This window comes from Anoplophora glabripennis, unplaced genomic scaffold, assembly GCF_000390285.2.
Source record: "Anoplophora glabripennis isolate ALB-LARVAE unplaced genomic scaffold, Agla_2.0 scaffold16, whole genome shotgun sequence".
NCBI classification, from domain to species: domain Eukaryota; kingdom Metazoa; phylum Arthropoda; class Insecta; order Coleoptera; family Cerambycidae; genus Anoplophora; species Anoplophora glabripennis.
The window spans coordinates 1,775,933-1,790,801 of NW_019416253.1; the positions used below are offsets into that span (position 1 = coordinate 1,775,933).

General features: G+C 31.7%; 1 protein-coding gene across 1 annotated transcript in view; it reads left to right on the plus strand.

Annotated features, from left to right (window-relative positions):
• LOC108914255 (receptor-type tyrosine-protein phosphatase N2) overlaps window positions 1-2,372 on the plus strand; it is a 33,764-nt gene extending 31,392 nt beyond the window's left edge. Inside the window, exons 13-15 of the mRNA XM_018720031.1 lie at window positions 5-362; window positions 427-666; window positions 1,144-2,372. Of these exons, the coding sequence (XP_018575547.1) occupies window positions 5-362; window positions 427-666; window positions 1,144-1,441 (896 nt within the window). The 3' untranslated portion in view covers window positions 1,442-2,372. The remainder of the gene's footprint in view (window positions 1-4; window positions 363-426; window positions 667-1,143) is intronic.
• Window positions 2,373-14,869: the final 12,497 nt, after the last annotated feature.

The window sequence follows — 14,869 nt, forward strand, 5'->3', positions numbered from 1 at the left end:
GTAGGTCATATGGTTCTGAGTTACATGGAAGACCACTTAAAGAACAAAGACCGCCTAGAACAAGAATGGGTAGCTTTATGCGCGTACGTAGCAGAACCTTGCGAGACCACCATCGCCTTGAAGAAAGAGAACGTCGACAAGAACCGCTATCCAGAGATAGTGCCATACGATCACGCACGAGTTGTCCTGAACGAATTGTCCAACGCATCCGGATGTGACTATATCAACGCTTCTAGTATCACCGATCACGATCCCAGAAACCCAGCTTATATTGCGACTCAAGGACCTCTCCCGCACACCGCTCCAGACTTTTGGCAACTGATTTGGGAACAGGGGGCCGTGGTTATTGTAATGTTGACTAGGTTTGTATGCTTTCTATATAAAGTAGGTTGACACAGTCTAACGTTTGAGGCGTCTTGTTTGCAGGTTGACAGAGGGAGGAGCGGCCATGTGTCATCGATACTGGCCAGAGGAGGGATCAGAACTGTACCACATATACGAGGTTCACTTGGTTAGCGAGCATATCTGGTGCGACGACTATCTGGTCAGGTCTTTCTATCTCAAGAACGTACGGACTGGCGAAACGAGAACTGTGACTCAATTCCACTTCCTGTCATGGCCAGAATCTGGAGTACCTGCGTCTACCAAGGCACTGTTAGAATTTAGGTAAGTACGGATCTTTGGAGTGGCAGTGACGAATGGGTTCTTGATATTTCAAGAGATATGTCGCACTTTTTACAAGAAACTCTGAGTGGATATCAAGTCATCTGGCCGGTATTTATATTTGTTGTGTGTACTGCTCGCTGTGCATTGTTATTGCTCTCGAAGCTCTCGAGAAAGCTGACGAACTTAATTAGAGGGCATCTTAGATCTAAATAGAATAAAATATATATTAGCACAGAAAACATTATATCGAAGTTAATAAACAACAATGCCTTATATGGACGTCGATAGAACGGTGTGTAGAACTCAACACAAGGAACGCCATGGTACACAGCACATATGAATGCCGGCCAGAGGGCCTAATTTCCAATTTCACATTTTCTTTTGAGTCTAAAGGAAGACGTGGAATTCTGGCAACGGCAATACTTCTAACGTATTGTGAGGATTTTTTTCCAAATTGTACAATTTCTCTTTTCACAGGAGAAAAGTCAATAAATCATACCGAGGCAGATCCTGTCCCATAGTGGTCCACTGCAGCGACGGCGCCGGTAGAACCGGAACGTACTGCCTCATCGACATGGTGCTCAGTAGAATGGCCAAAGGAGCAAAGGAAATCGACATCGCAGCTACCCTGGAACACCTGAGAGACCAGAGGCCAAGGATGGTGGCCACCAAGCAGCAGTTCGAGTTCGTGCTCACGGCTGTGGCCGAAGAAGTCCACGCGATACTCAAAGCTCTGCCCCCCCAACCGACTCCTGCCCAAAACCAAGAGAAGTAAACGATGCCGGGATGATAAGCGACGCTCAATATACTCCAGCCCTATTGGGAGTGGCTTATAATCGCGTACCCACAATGTTTTTTGACTTGACGAGATATTTCAATTCATGTACCTTCTAGTACCTTATATGTTTTAATCTCTCTACATATCTATAAGTTATCCATCAGGTTTCCTGGATCGAAGAAGTGTTCTACGATTCTTCCTCTGGGATCGGGGAAGATCACAACATTCATGTAAAAATAACTATATATTCCACAAATGGGTTTGTGCTAATATCGATACATAACTGATATTCTAATATCCAAGAAAAATCAGCATACGTCTATTATTATATTCTATATGTAAATATATATTTTGTCTATGTGTTAACGTGAAATATTTAATATGTGTTGGCATATTCAAAGGATTTATTAACTGTTGTTCAGTTGAGGGTATAATTATTTTTTAATCAAGATCACGTTTCCAGCATGACGCCTACGTTATAGGAATCATATTTTTTTGTAAAAATTATATTTATTATTACGGTATCATTTTGTCGGTATCTTTGATATCCAGCCTCTCAATGGTGTCGATGAAAATGATGAATAACGTTTAAAATGGTGACGCTTAATAAAATATATATAAAATAATAAAAAAAAACAACTATATTCCAGACTGAAGAATTGCAAGTATTTGTCTAATTTTTATCAATTGTAATCGAGGGACAAAAAATAATTCACGGGATTATTCTTTCTTCCTCCGTAAGATGACATAGTAAATAAGATTTTAAGAAGAGGTATAATTACAAATGTTCTATGCTATATTTATCAACAACTATATTTTGTCAAATTATAAAATGTTATCAAGTATAAAATCATTGATGTACTGATTCTATCTGAATTAGATTTAGTGTAATGTAACTATGTGTATGTATACAGCACACTAGTTGTTATTTTGTCTTTTTATCCCTTAATCCTTCCTACTACAGGAATACTGATTCCTGTGCTCCTATACTCATGAAAGCCAGATAAAACGGTAAGTAATTTTAATTATACAAAAATGCATAGTAAAGACCGTTAATCAAACTCATTTTTGGCCGATTATCACCAAAAAAATTGTAAATAGATGTCAATCAATCCTGCCCATACAATACAAGACACAATGGAATAGCTGATATATGAAAATAATAAACGTGTTTTCCCATTTACACGCATATGACACGAAAGAAATCGTCTAAGCTGATATCTGATACATCGAGAAGTGAAACTATAAATCTTCTAAAATATAATCTCGAGAAAAACATTTAATTAACATCAAAAAGTGTCTAATGCCTTAAAAATCAGTTGCAAATACTTTATTAGGGTGGCCCAAAAAGGAATTTTTTTTTCGTGTCTTGTGAAAATATGTTAGTTTATCATGTTTTATCATCAAGAGCCCCCTCATAAAATCAGCTCAAAAAAAATTTTTGATTTTTAAAAATATCCAAAATCGTCAAAAATTGATTTAAAAAAAATTGTTTTTCGTTATTTTATCATTTTCTAGGTTGAAAAAAATCTCGATTCTGAAAATTTCAAGTCTATATTTTAATTTCTAAAGGTCACTCATAATTATTTTAACTTTAAATTGAACAAAAGAATAGAAATAAATCACGACATTCAAAAAAATTTCTCGAGGCAAAATTTACTACCGCACTGCGAGTATCAAATATTTATAATTTTTTAATTTTTTAAAATTTAAGTGTCGTGATTTATTTTTATCCTTTTTTTCATCAAATTCAATAAAAAAAAATATTAGGTCGTTGATATTTATTTTTAGAGGTCCCTCGAAAACATAGGTAGGTACACTACTTTGAAAGTTAAAATAATTATGAGTGCCCTTTAGAAATTAAAATATCGATTTGAAATTTTCAGAATCAAGATTTTTTTCAACCTAGGAAATGATAAAATAACGAGAAAAAAATTAAAAAAAAATAAATTTTTGACGACTGGAAATTTTTAAAAATCTTGAGCGGCCTCTAAAAAAATATTTTTTGAGCTGATTTTTTGAGGGGGCTCTTAAAACATGATAAACTAACATATTTTCACAAGAGACATGAAAAAAAATATTCGTTTTCTTTTGGGCCACCCTAATACATATACAATGAATGTATTTAACTAATTACATCTGATACTCTGGTAAAATGTAAATGGTCCTTCATTTTTATGGATTATTTTAATTAAAACTTTCTTCAGGTTCTTGTCTGAAATTTTAATATCAAGGATGCAAATATCAAAAAACCTTTTAAATAACTTCATTTGTATTCATAATATTTAACTCAACTTATTAAACTTGTTATATTTTCGGGGAAGAGATGGTTAAAACTGAACATTTTATACAAAGCGCATCGGTAATCGAAATTAAGTAGGTACATTTCATTATAATTATCATTGCTTATGAAACTTTTAAGGGAGAACATAGTATTTTGGCTGAATTAGTAAAATGAGATGTAGCAACATGTAAAAGTTATTAATATTAGATGTGTAAAATATTATATGAGCTACAATAACATTAACTTCTTAATTTTTAGGTATTTCTATATTAAAAGAATAATAAAACATAATCCAACTTATAATGAAAGAGCAAAATTGCTATGATAAAATAAAAATAAAATAAATGTACAGGCTCTATACCTTTTTTGGGGGGAAAATTGGATGGCGAAAACTAAATCTCGATATCTCCTTTACTGTAATACAGTTACATGAATACAATTTTTCAATTAAGTAAAAAGATTTGTTCAGTTTTATTAAGTAGAATTGAGAGGCGTGCGTGACATTTTTCTTTTTTTTATAAGCCAAAGTAATATTTCGCTTGTATGTTTGTTTTCCCCATACCTCTATTTTGACTAAGACTGTCATTTATTCCAAAATGGTTTAAATCTTCTGATGAGCACTTTTTGCACTTTTTTATCTTTTAGGATTTTTATTTTATCCTTTACTATCCTCGCCAGAAGAACGGAAAGTCATGTGTGGATTTGAGGCTAGATGGCTGGTCTGGATCTTGAGCAACAAATTTTTGACAATGTTCTGAATCGAAAAAAGTTTGTTTTTACAAATGCTATACAATGCAAAAATGTAGTTCAACTTTGTATTCCGACTGTGAACAGCTTAGGCGATTGAATTCGGAACATAGGTGAAAATTTGGATTTCGCTCATTGTCTTGTTTCTAGTTGGGTTTTCCGCACATAGAGACTTAGTAGACAGAATTAAAGTTGAATGAAATTCGAAATTAGGAACTTGGAATAAGGAATCTTAAATGCAAATCGCTATATCTTCTTCGAATTTTAAAATCGTAATATTTCTTTTCAAATAATGTATCGCACATGATATAGGTATATACAAAAAAACTGTCTCAAGGTAAAAATATCATTATATTAAGAAACAACTAAAGTAAAAAATATATTTTATACATAGTCACCTTATAATCGGACTTTTATCCACATATGAACCGTCTAAAGTAATACTTTATCCACTAGTCGGATAAAGTTACTATTTCAATAGTAGAATAATGAAAAAATAATAAACCTATAATAAATCAAACTTAATTTATTTACTTATTAACATTTATAGTAATAGACGTTTCGTTTTTTATTTTATCACATTTAACTTCCTTTCCGTTAATAACGACCCTTGTAGCATTGTTGCCATCAGTTTCGGAATGCATAACATCTGCCGAAGTTTGTGAAGAATTTGCACAAGTTACGAATGTCTCTTCTTGTAAGGAATAGCTACAATTTCTTTGGATTTACCTTGCAATATCAAGTTTGTTAGATATAGACTCGTCAACATAACTTTCTGCTACAGAGGAATTCTTCCATCCACCATGCCGTTTGATGATTGTAAGATCAGCACCTTTATTGGTCAGTAAAGTTGTTGAAGTGCACCTTGTATATTGGCCAGTATATAGTATATCCTTCTGGATTTGCGATATTCAAGAATGAAACAACTATTGAGGGTACCTTCGCCAATGTGTTGATTCCAAGTACATTTTTGATTGATGTATCTTAAAAAGAATCTGTCTGTGTTAGGTGAATTGGGTGCAGACAAATATATTTTCTGCATATTTTAGCAGCATGCACGCAAAATCCTACTTCTATAATTGTAAATTTTCTTGAAATGCCCGTCTTGGTGTCAGGTACTGAAACAAGTAGGTAACTGCCACTAATTTTCAAATTTGTCAATTCGCAGCATCGACAGGCACCAGAAACACCCATTAATAGTGCAACCTAAAATAATTCAGAGTTCACTATATACCTCACAACATGTAAAATGTAAAGAGATATTACCTTAATCATTAGAAAATATTCTTTATCGGAAGCCCCAGTTAAAGATTCTTCAATATGTCCTTTTTCCAATACTGCAGCTTTTTTTGCTTTGTATCCTCTCGATTCACTCTTCAGGTAAGCAGTAAGCTTGTTATATTTTTCAATGGTTATATTTTTGTAGACCTTTATAGTAACCTTCAACATCGAATACTTCGACCACATAGATGAAATTGCATATTTTCTCTTCAAATTTAAAAAATACTATAGCATGACTTCTTCATTTTTGTCATTACTCTCCGTTTTCCCTCCATTCGTTAAATTCGGCGAACACTGTTTCTTAATGTTCCCTGGATTTCGCTGGCAATAAATTGAAAATTGCTTCTTGAGCTTCTTCAAAAACAGACACAGGAACACAATTACTTTCTTGCATTTTTAGCAAATTCAGATAGAACTGTTTATTAAATAAATTGATAATAAGTAAGTATAACAAAACCTACGACGTTTCATTGAGTACTAGTAAGAAATATCATGTCGTGCAAGTATTGTTTTATTAAATTCTAATAATTCTTCTCCCCAAATATGTTATGATTGTGATGTGATTATGGATAAAACGTTGTATTGCATTCGTGTTTTAATTTCCTTTTATCCACATAAGAATATTAAACGCTCGAACTCCGTTCTCGCGTTTAAACATCTTGCATGGATAAAATGCTACTTAAAACACTAAACAACTATTTTTTTTTTTTGTAAATATCATGTGTGACAAATAATATTGCTATGCCATTGGAATCTAAAGCAACGACTGGAGGCGATTTCCAAGGCTGCACTATTTTTAATACAATTATTTGATAAGTATGGAAGACATTTTTAGAAGCAACATCGGATAACACGCGAATTTTTATTTCTAAGCCTAATAGCGATAAAGGAAGCACAGAAAATGAAGCACTTCCGTAGCAATTTAATCCCGCTAGTCACTTGACGTTCTGATTAAGAAACAGATGTGAGGAAGTTATCACTGAATATTATAATAAATAGTTAAATACCCATATAAAGGCAAAATAAAGTTCTTCCGCAATAGAAGAAAGTACATAATTATTTTAATAATGGTGGTATGGTAGATTCAATAGACATATCAGTTTTTTTTGTACTTGCATAGGTATATATGACATTTAGTTTTTCTTTTTTTTTATTATACTTGCTTACTAGCTTCTATAACTTAAAATTCACTTTCACAACAATTTTTCTTCAACTCTAGCAACAAAAATAATAAGTGTACAAGTCATTTTATTTAGTTTTCGTCCTTTAAATATAGATTGATTCCACTTTAAGTACAGAAATTGTAGGAATAGATTAGTTGCCAAAAAATAAGTAGAGTTTGCTCTATAAACTTTTTTCCTGGAAGATGTGGTTTTCGAGAAACAGGGTGTTCAATTTTCCAAAAAAAAAATATTTTCGGTCATATCTTTATAACGAGCGTTCAAATAAAAACGTGGTCAAGTTGGTTCTGAAAATTTGGACGTAGGGCGAAGCGTATAGCAAATGAACTTAAACGTCATCTGTCAAAGCGCTATATCGCCGCTATCAATTTGAATATTTTCGTTTTAAAAAGCGTTTAAAATGGTGTTTTCTCAAGAACAAAAAGTGTTTATCATAGAGTCCTACTTTAGAAATGGACGCAAGATTGATGGAATATGGAAGTATTCTATTGAGGAATGTTTCATAGAATTTCAAAATCAATTTCCCGGCGTTGTTGAGTACAAAATTTTTCAAAGTGCAGTTCAGCGTTGTGTTAATGTTTTTCGTGAAACGGGCAGTGTAACAAGAAAAGAAGGAAGCGGCCGACCTAAAAAGCGGACTGAAGAATTAAAAGAAAATGTCCAACAAATAATGGAAAATGCGCCAAGAACTTCTGTACGTGTTTTATCACAAATGGTGGGAGTATCAGTCGGTACCTGCCACACAGTGTTAAAAAAAGATTTGCGTTTGTTCTCCTTTAATTGTTTCTTATTGTTATCACGATTATTCTTTAAAATAAAGTTATATAGTCATTAACGTTATTGAAACTGACAGCTGCTATACAGCTTGTTGAGAAATGAGGTTAAGTTGGTCGCTATAATCTACTCCCTACGTCCAATGTGTCAGAGCCAACTTCGACCACGTTTTTATTTGAACGCTCGTTATTACGTTGAACGATTTGAATGAAATTTATTACAGCGTATTCACGTAATTAGACATTTTATTGAATGTAGTATTAACCTCGTGGCATTGGTATTTTTTAATAGTAGCAGCCGTTTAGGATATAATTTACTTATTTGGCGACCATAATGAGCAAATTTAGTCTACATACTCATATTTGTTTAAAATCCTTCAGCAAAAATTTATTTTTTTGTCTGCATTATCAGTTGGTAAGCCTTACGATGATCTCGTTTTAGTATTATAACTAGCTTTGTTTATTTATTTCTGAAGCTGCAGTCCTTGTTGGGTTTATGAACACGATACGAATTGTGGTAAAGAATAGAGGAAAATTGTAATCTCCTCAAGGAAAATCATGTCAAAATAGATTAGATGTCAAAAGTGTATCGATGCCGAAGGACTTCGTTTCGGACAATTATTACCTAATTACTTTCTCGACCTATTTGCTAATGTTATTTTATTATTTAGTTTTGACATTTTTTCCAGAAATAAAATTATTTCTACAAAAAACCCTCAGTGGCGTATTTTTTTCTTTGAAAAGATGGCGGACGCTTTAGTAGCACGGGTTAAAACCAGGATTTTCATCAAATATACGGATAAGAAAAATTCATTAAACAAGTCCAAATATTTCCTAAATGGCTGCTACTATTAAAAAACACCAAGAAATATTTTTCATTTATTTAAGGTAACAGTACCTGAATATAATATTACTTCTACAAAAAACCGCCAGTGACGTATTTTTTTCTTGGGAAAATGGGACGACAGCTCCAGTGGCACGCCACTGGTTAAAGCCACAAGGTTAATATTACATTCAATAAAAAGTCTAATAAAGTGAATACGCTGTAGTAAATTTCACTCAATTGCGTTAGCGCATTATGAAGGTAATTAAAGTGAAATTACCCTGTATAAATGTCGAAGATATAAATGTAATTATACTGCAATAATTCCTTGAGATATTGAAATTTTTCTTACCTTAATTTCTTATTCTGCATAACTTCTTCTTCTCTGTATTTTACTTCATTTTTTCTTGTCTGGGCGCCAGCCCACATGAGCATATAATCGTACTTTAATTCAATTTTTTTTACCTACTATGTTTACAGAAAGCTTTTGTTTGAAAACAAATTAATTTAAGATATCAAATTTTAATCTAACATGAGTAGTCTCACTTCAGGGTAAGGTTCTGAGGAGACTAGTAAACTAATTTTAAAATATTACACTGATTAATGAATTTAGATATTAAATTTTGAGAAGGCAAAGGCAAAAAATAACTATATTTGAATTTTAATTGACTAGGTATTCTATTTCTTGTAAAAAGAAATTTCTAATTTAATCAATGAGTTGAATTCACTATATTTCCAAATAAATAAAATAATGTGAATGGCTAACACTTAATTTTATTTATTATCCAATCTTCGATCAATAAAATTTCCTTATACTCTACCTACGCCACGTCCTACTCTAACTTAATTAAATAACAATATCCAATTATTTGGATTTCAATATTAAATCTAATACCAGTTTGTTTTATGTTAAGGTTTTATATCTTTCGATTACTGTCTAACACTCTTATTTCTTCTCTTGTTGGTCCTTTCTCTCCTCTAATCCTTTTCTGAACCGTCTGGCACAACTTCTGTCCTTGTCTTGTCATCTGTCAGTTCCTTGTTATGTTTTCTCCCAAATAATTTTTTGTTACCTGGTCTATGACTTTAATTAGGTGTGGGCGTACTCGATATTGGTTATTCTTCTATAACATTTTACTCGTTTCGTTATTGGACTTACTTTGACTTCTCTTGGCCTTAATCTTCAATCGATTTAGTTTTTGTAATTATGTTTTCTTCTATTCCTTTTATATATAGTTTTCTTTACTAACTACACTCGTTTCTTTATGGTTACTAAATTCTCTTCCTTTTTAAAACTCAAAATCTAATTTCTACAATTTTTGCTGTCATTCCAATTTTATTATTTTCTTCTTGTTAGTTACATCCCTCTTTTCTTTTCATATTCCATTAATTTTTATAAATCCCCTTCTAATTCTAGTAATCCAAATTTTAATTACCAATCACAATTTTTTAATTTCGAATATACTTTATATTAATATTTCTTTAAATTTTGTTTGTAATTCCTTTTTTTACAAACATTTTAATTGATCATGTACTAATTTTATTTATTTTCTCTTTCTTTTCTCAATTTCCACCATTTACTGTACTCCTATTGGTCACACTTATTCAACTTATAATTTTTTCTTTAAAATCAATTTTACTAATTTTATCTTCAAAAATTCACCTTTCCCTTTGATATTTTAAAAATCTTTGGCTCAACTCATTCTATTACAATACATTTTCTTTAATTTCAATGCTCGTGTCAAATTATTACCTCTAGACTTATATTTGGACACTACAAGGGATTGATGCTAAAAGTTTCATAAGCTCATTAGAGTTCTAACAATTGCCGACTTAATTTCTGTAGAATTTCAATGAATTAGTTACACCCACGCACATCAGATTTGAACTTTTCTTTCCATATCGAAACCACGACCCAATTAAGGGCTGGCATGAAAAATGCATACCACCTTAATTAGGAATTAATCACTATGCAAATTCCTCGACAAATACTTTTAATAGGTCCTCTTGCAAGTTAATGAGAAATTTACACCGAGGTTGTAAAGTTGGATTGAGCCTCGTCGCATCTGTCCCAAAAGTGATGCAAGCGACGTCGGTTCCAGTTGATGGAATTACTTGACAAAGTTGCTCGCAGACGTACACGGAACTGCTGGTATTCTGCTTTCGCTACTGTATCAGTAGCGGCTCGTCGGGGGCGGTAGTGCCCAAAATAATTTAGAAAAAATGGTTACCATGAACATAAAAGAAAAAAATTAAGGGAGCAGAAAAATTTTCAAATTTTTTTAGTGATTTTTGAAACTGTGAATAATGGTCGTATCGAGAAAAAAAAGAAGCATCTTGAAGCTTGAAGATTCTAGTTTTGAAACCTTGAGATGAAAAATTTTTTTGAGCATCACTCTCGGCGTAATCAAAACAAATAAGAATAAAATTTTACAATATTTTCTTTCAAAAGTACCCATGGGCTAAGAAAATTATTTCTGGCTTAATCAATACCAGGGTTATTTAGCCTGATTCGTCAGTTTCAATTTAGTTTCTTTTTCTGTACGATTATTTCTCATTGAGTGAAAAGTCACCTTTTTTTTTATCATCGATCATCATATCTCTCTCGCACAGCCAACGGAAAACTTTTTCTGGTGTTTTGGAAAATCAACGACTACTTTGCGAATATTGTGAAAATTATCAATGTTTGTAGGTTTTTTTAGCTCAATATAGGCCCATGTTGCCTGTAAATTTTGAAATCGAGCGGTCGAACCGTTTTCCTTTCCCGAATCATCAAAGTTTTATAAAAAATTAAAGGAGTAGATTTATTGCTTCTTAAACATAATCGATTAACCATTAAGATGAAAAAAATAGTTTGCGTTATTTTTCTCATAATTTCGCGTTAAATTCTCATCAAATATCAAAAAAAAAAATTCAATTTTGAATTCAAATTCAAAAATTTTTTGCATAATTTTTTTACAGTTTCATTTTTATTATCATTAAATAAAAAATTAAAAAATATACTGACATAATTTTTATCTATTTGTTTTATATTGAACTTATAACATTAACATTTAACATTTATCTAAGAATTGTTGAGATATTTTTGTCATTAATCAATAGTACAAGTTATTAGTTTACAAGCTCGCATCGTGAATACTTAAAAATTAATGTACAGTATCTACTTTACCATTGCTATTTCATTTACGTGTTTTGAATTCGAAAAGTTTATTTGTAATATTAAAATAGTAAATGATAAGTTCTTAATATGCATAACATAATACTGATATTTTAATGTGTTTACACCGCTAAGTCCGCAATAAAATTTTATTATTTGTTGTCGCTAACATCTGCACATTCAGATACATGTGCAGTTAATAATTTGTTAAAATCTTACATTTTTAATAATTTGCTGAATATTATTAGTTTCTATTTTATACAATATGTGAATGCATTTCAAATATTTGAAAAACCATTCACATTAAACATTAAAATATTCCACTTTTGGAATATTATGTTATGTAAACATTGCCCTTAAGGTGGCCATATTCCTGGCCGAGAAATAGTGAAATTTCTGGCGTTTTTAGGTACTGAAATCTTTAAAAGTAAAACGTGTAGAACGAAAGTAAGCACAAAAATAAAATCCTTGATGTTTTGTTTATTCATTGTTACCATTTAATTTTACTCAAATAAAATAATAACTAAAAAAAGCGATTGTAAAACATGTGTTTGCTGTTATCCTAACCCCACATTTTAAGAATTATTTTCACGTACTTATAAATAAAAGTAAACAATTTTATATGTAGGACTAAGCAAGTAAATGTTATAAGAATATTTACATGTTGAATTATATATAAAAAAAGTTAGTATTTTTGTAGATTTCAGTACCTAAAACCTTGATGGTTTGATCGTTTTTTGCACGTGTTTATTCGTTTTACTGCGGCGTCTTTGAAAATACTCAGGTGGCATGACATAACATTCTTATTATTTGATAAGCTTTAGATTATTCAGTTATTAAATGTTTGAAATTATTTGTCTTTGCGGAAAACACTATTTAAAGAATATGGGGCCCTTAAAGTCCTCTGATTGTAAGGCCTCAATATTGTCGCCAAAAAAGAAAATCAATATTTATTCACAACATAGCTGTACTGAAATTTATTTATTGAAGATAAAACCCAATAGGCGTAAGTATTTCGAATTATACAGGATGTTATTGCGAAATATTTTAGGGGGTGGTTGCCGAAGTTATTTTGTGACAAAAAGTTCATATAAACGTAGGCCGAAATATGCTTCGTTTCCGAGACACAGAGTGTTTAAATATTAATTTTTTTATTTTTTTTAATTAATTATTTCAAAGTTTTAAAGATATTGATTCGAAATTTAATAGCTGTATTTTATTTAGAAATATTGACAGCAACCTACTAGATAATGAATAGAAATACACAATTTGCAATAAAATATGTTTTATTTTTTCCTCAAAAAAAATTTCAAAACGGGAAAAAGTCAGTGGCGTACCATTTTTTTTATAAAAAATGTGGCAATCTCGCATGCACGCCACTGGTGCTAGTAGAAATATCACCCCAAAAAATTAACATTTATCCCTCCGTTTTTCAAATTTCGAGTCAATATCTTTAAAACTTTGAAATAATTAATAAAAATAAATAAAAAATTAAAATTTAAACACTGTATCTCGGAAACAAAGCATGTTTCGGCCATAATTTTTCTATTTTGTGTTTGTTTTTCAATAAAAATAAAGAATTTCTTTTAAGAAAATATAATTTCTTATTAATCTGTTTGTAACATGAGTAATTTTCGAGGTATTATTTCCGCATTTCATCTGAAAACTTATTGCACTGGTCGTCATATCGAAAATAATCTTAAAACTGCTAATTGCCCGAAATTAAATATACAAACATTATGTCGGAAATTGAAGAGTGTGATTCTTTGGCTCATTTTAAGAAAAAAAGTTATTATTAACGTGGGCGCGCAAACACACCGTTTTCGAGATATAGGGAGTCAAAAAAAAGATATTTTTTCATGTGAATTTCAGGAAAAGCCTTCAGATTTTGGACAATGTTTATATAAGTACATGTGCCCAATTTCAAATTATTTCACTTACTAGTTTTTAAATTATTTAAAAAAATTGAAAATATTATTTGAAGTTTAAAATTCATCAAAGAATACGAGGCTTGTGAATCACCCTGTATTTGCGAAACTCAGTGTCAGTGACTTCTGACATTGACCTGCGTGAAGTATACAGGGTGTTTGGAAAAGTTGGTACAAAATTTAAGGGAGTGAACGTATACCCAAAAATAGTAAAAAAAGTTCCTATAAACATTGGTTCTCTGGAGCGCCGTTACTGAGATATGGCCCTCCAAAGGGGTCTTATCATTTGGATATTTTTTAAAATAACTTTCTTTCTGGTTAAGATAATGGAATGAAAATTGTAGGTAATAATCATACCGTAAGGGTCTTTAACTACCATAAGTTTCATCAAAATCGGTTATAAATAAGGATAGTTTTCTAACTACCTCTAACATAAATTTTTCGATTTTTTTACAACCATGAACCATCACGCTTTTACTAACCGTGAGTATACTTTCACCCCCTTAAATTTTGTACCAACTTTTCCAAATTTCCTGTATAGGTAGGGACGTTTGGGAAGGATAAAACAGGTAATATTAAAAAATTATAAAATTCTTAACAAAATACAGTATTTTCTACTCTTTTTTCAAATTCGGCCACTTCAGCAGCCAATTAAATCGTGAACAGTTTAAAAGGAAACGAAGATTAGCTTCCGCTATTCAGTTAGAAAGCCGTTACTGATGCTAGTTTCACACTTGGTATGATATGACGGGTTGGTAAAGGGGTGAAAAACAAACTGCCACGTTAATTCTAAAACTCAAAGGCAGCCTGCGTATAAATATGACCCCCATTCTAGGTGACATCCTGTATATGAAAATATACAGGATGGTATATAAAAAAACCCAATTATTATTTCGATATCTTTGTGAAGTTGCTTTTTCGCGTTTGTCAATAATACGTAATTAAATTTAAACATAAAACTTTAAATTTTTAAATTTAAAACACCCGTAGTAGTACAGATGCGGAATACACCAACTATATATCCGTAAGTTCCGTAAGGTCGACAAATCAAAGATCGTGTTGCCAAAATTCGATCACTGCCAACAGTTCGTCTTCGCTAGGTGCGTTCCACAATACAAATAACAATAACGGCCGCGTAACCATGACGACCCGAGAACAGATCTCAAACTACACTGAGAGTGCGTGAAAGGAGCGCTTTCGAGCCAAGAGAGGAGCCAGCGGAGCGCACACACACGCCCTGGTAGTGTTTTG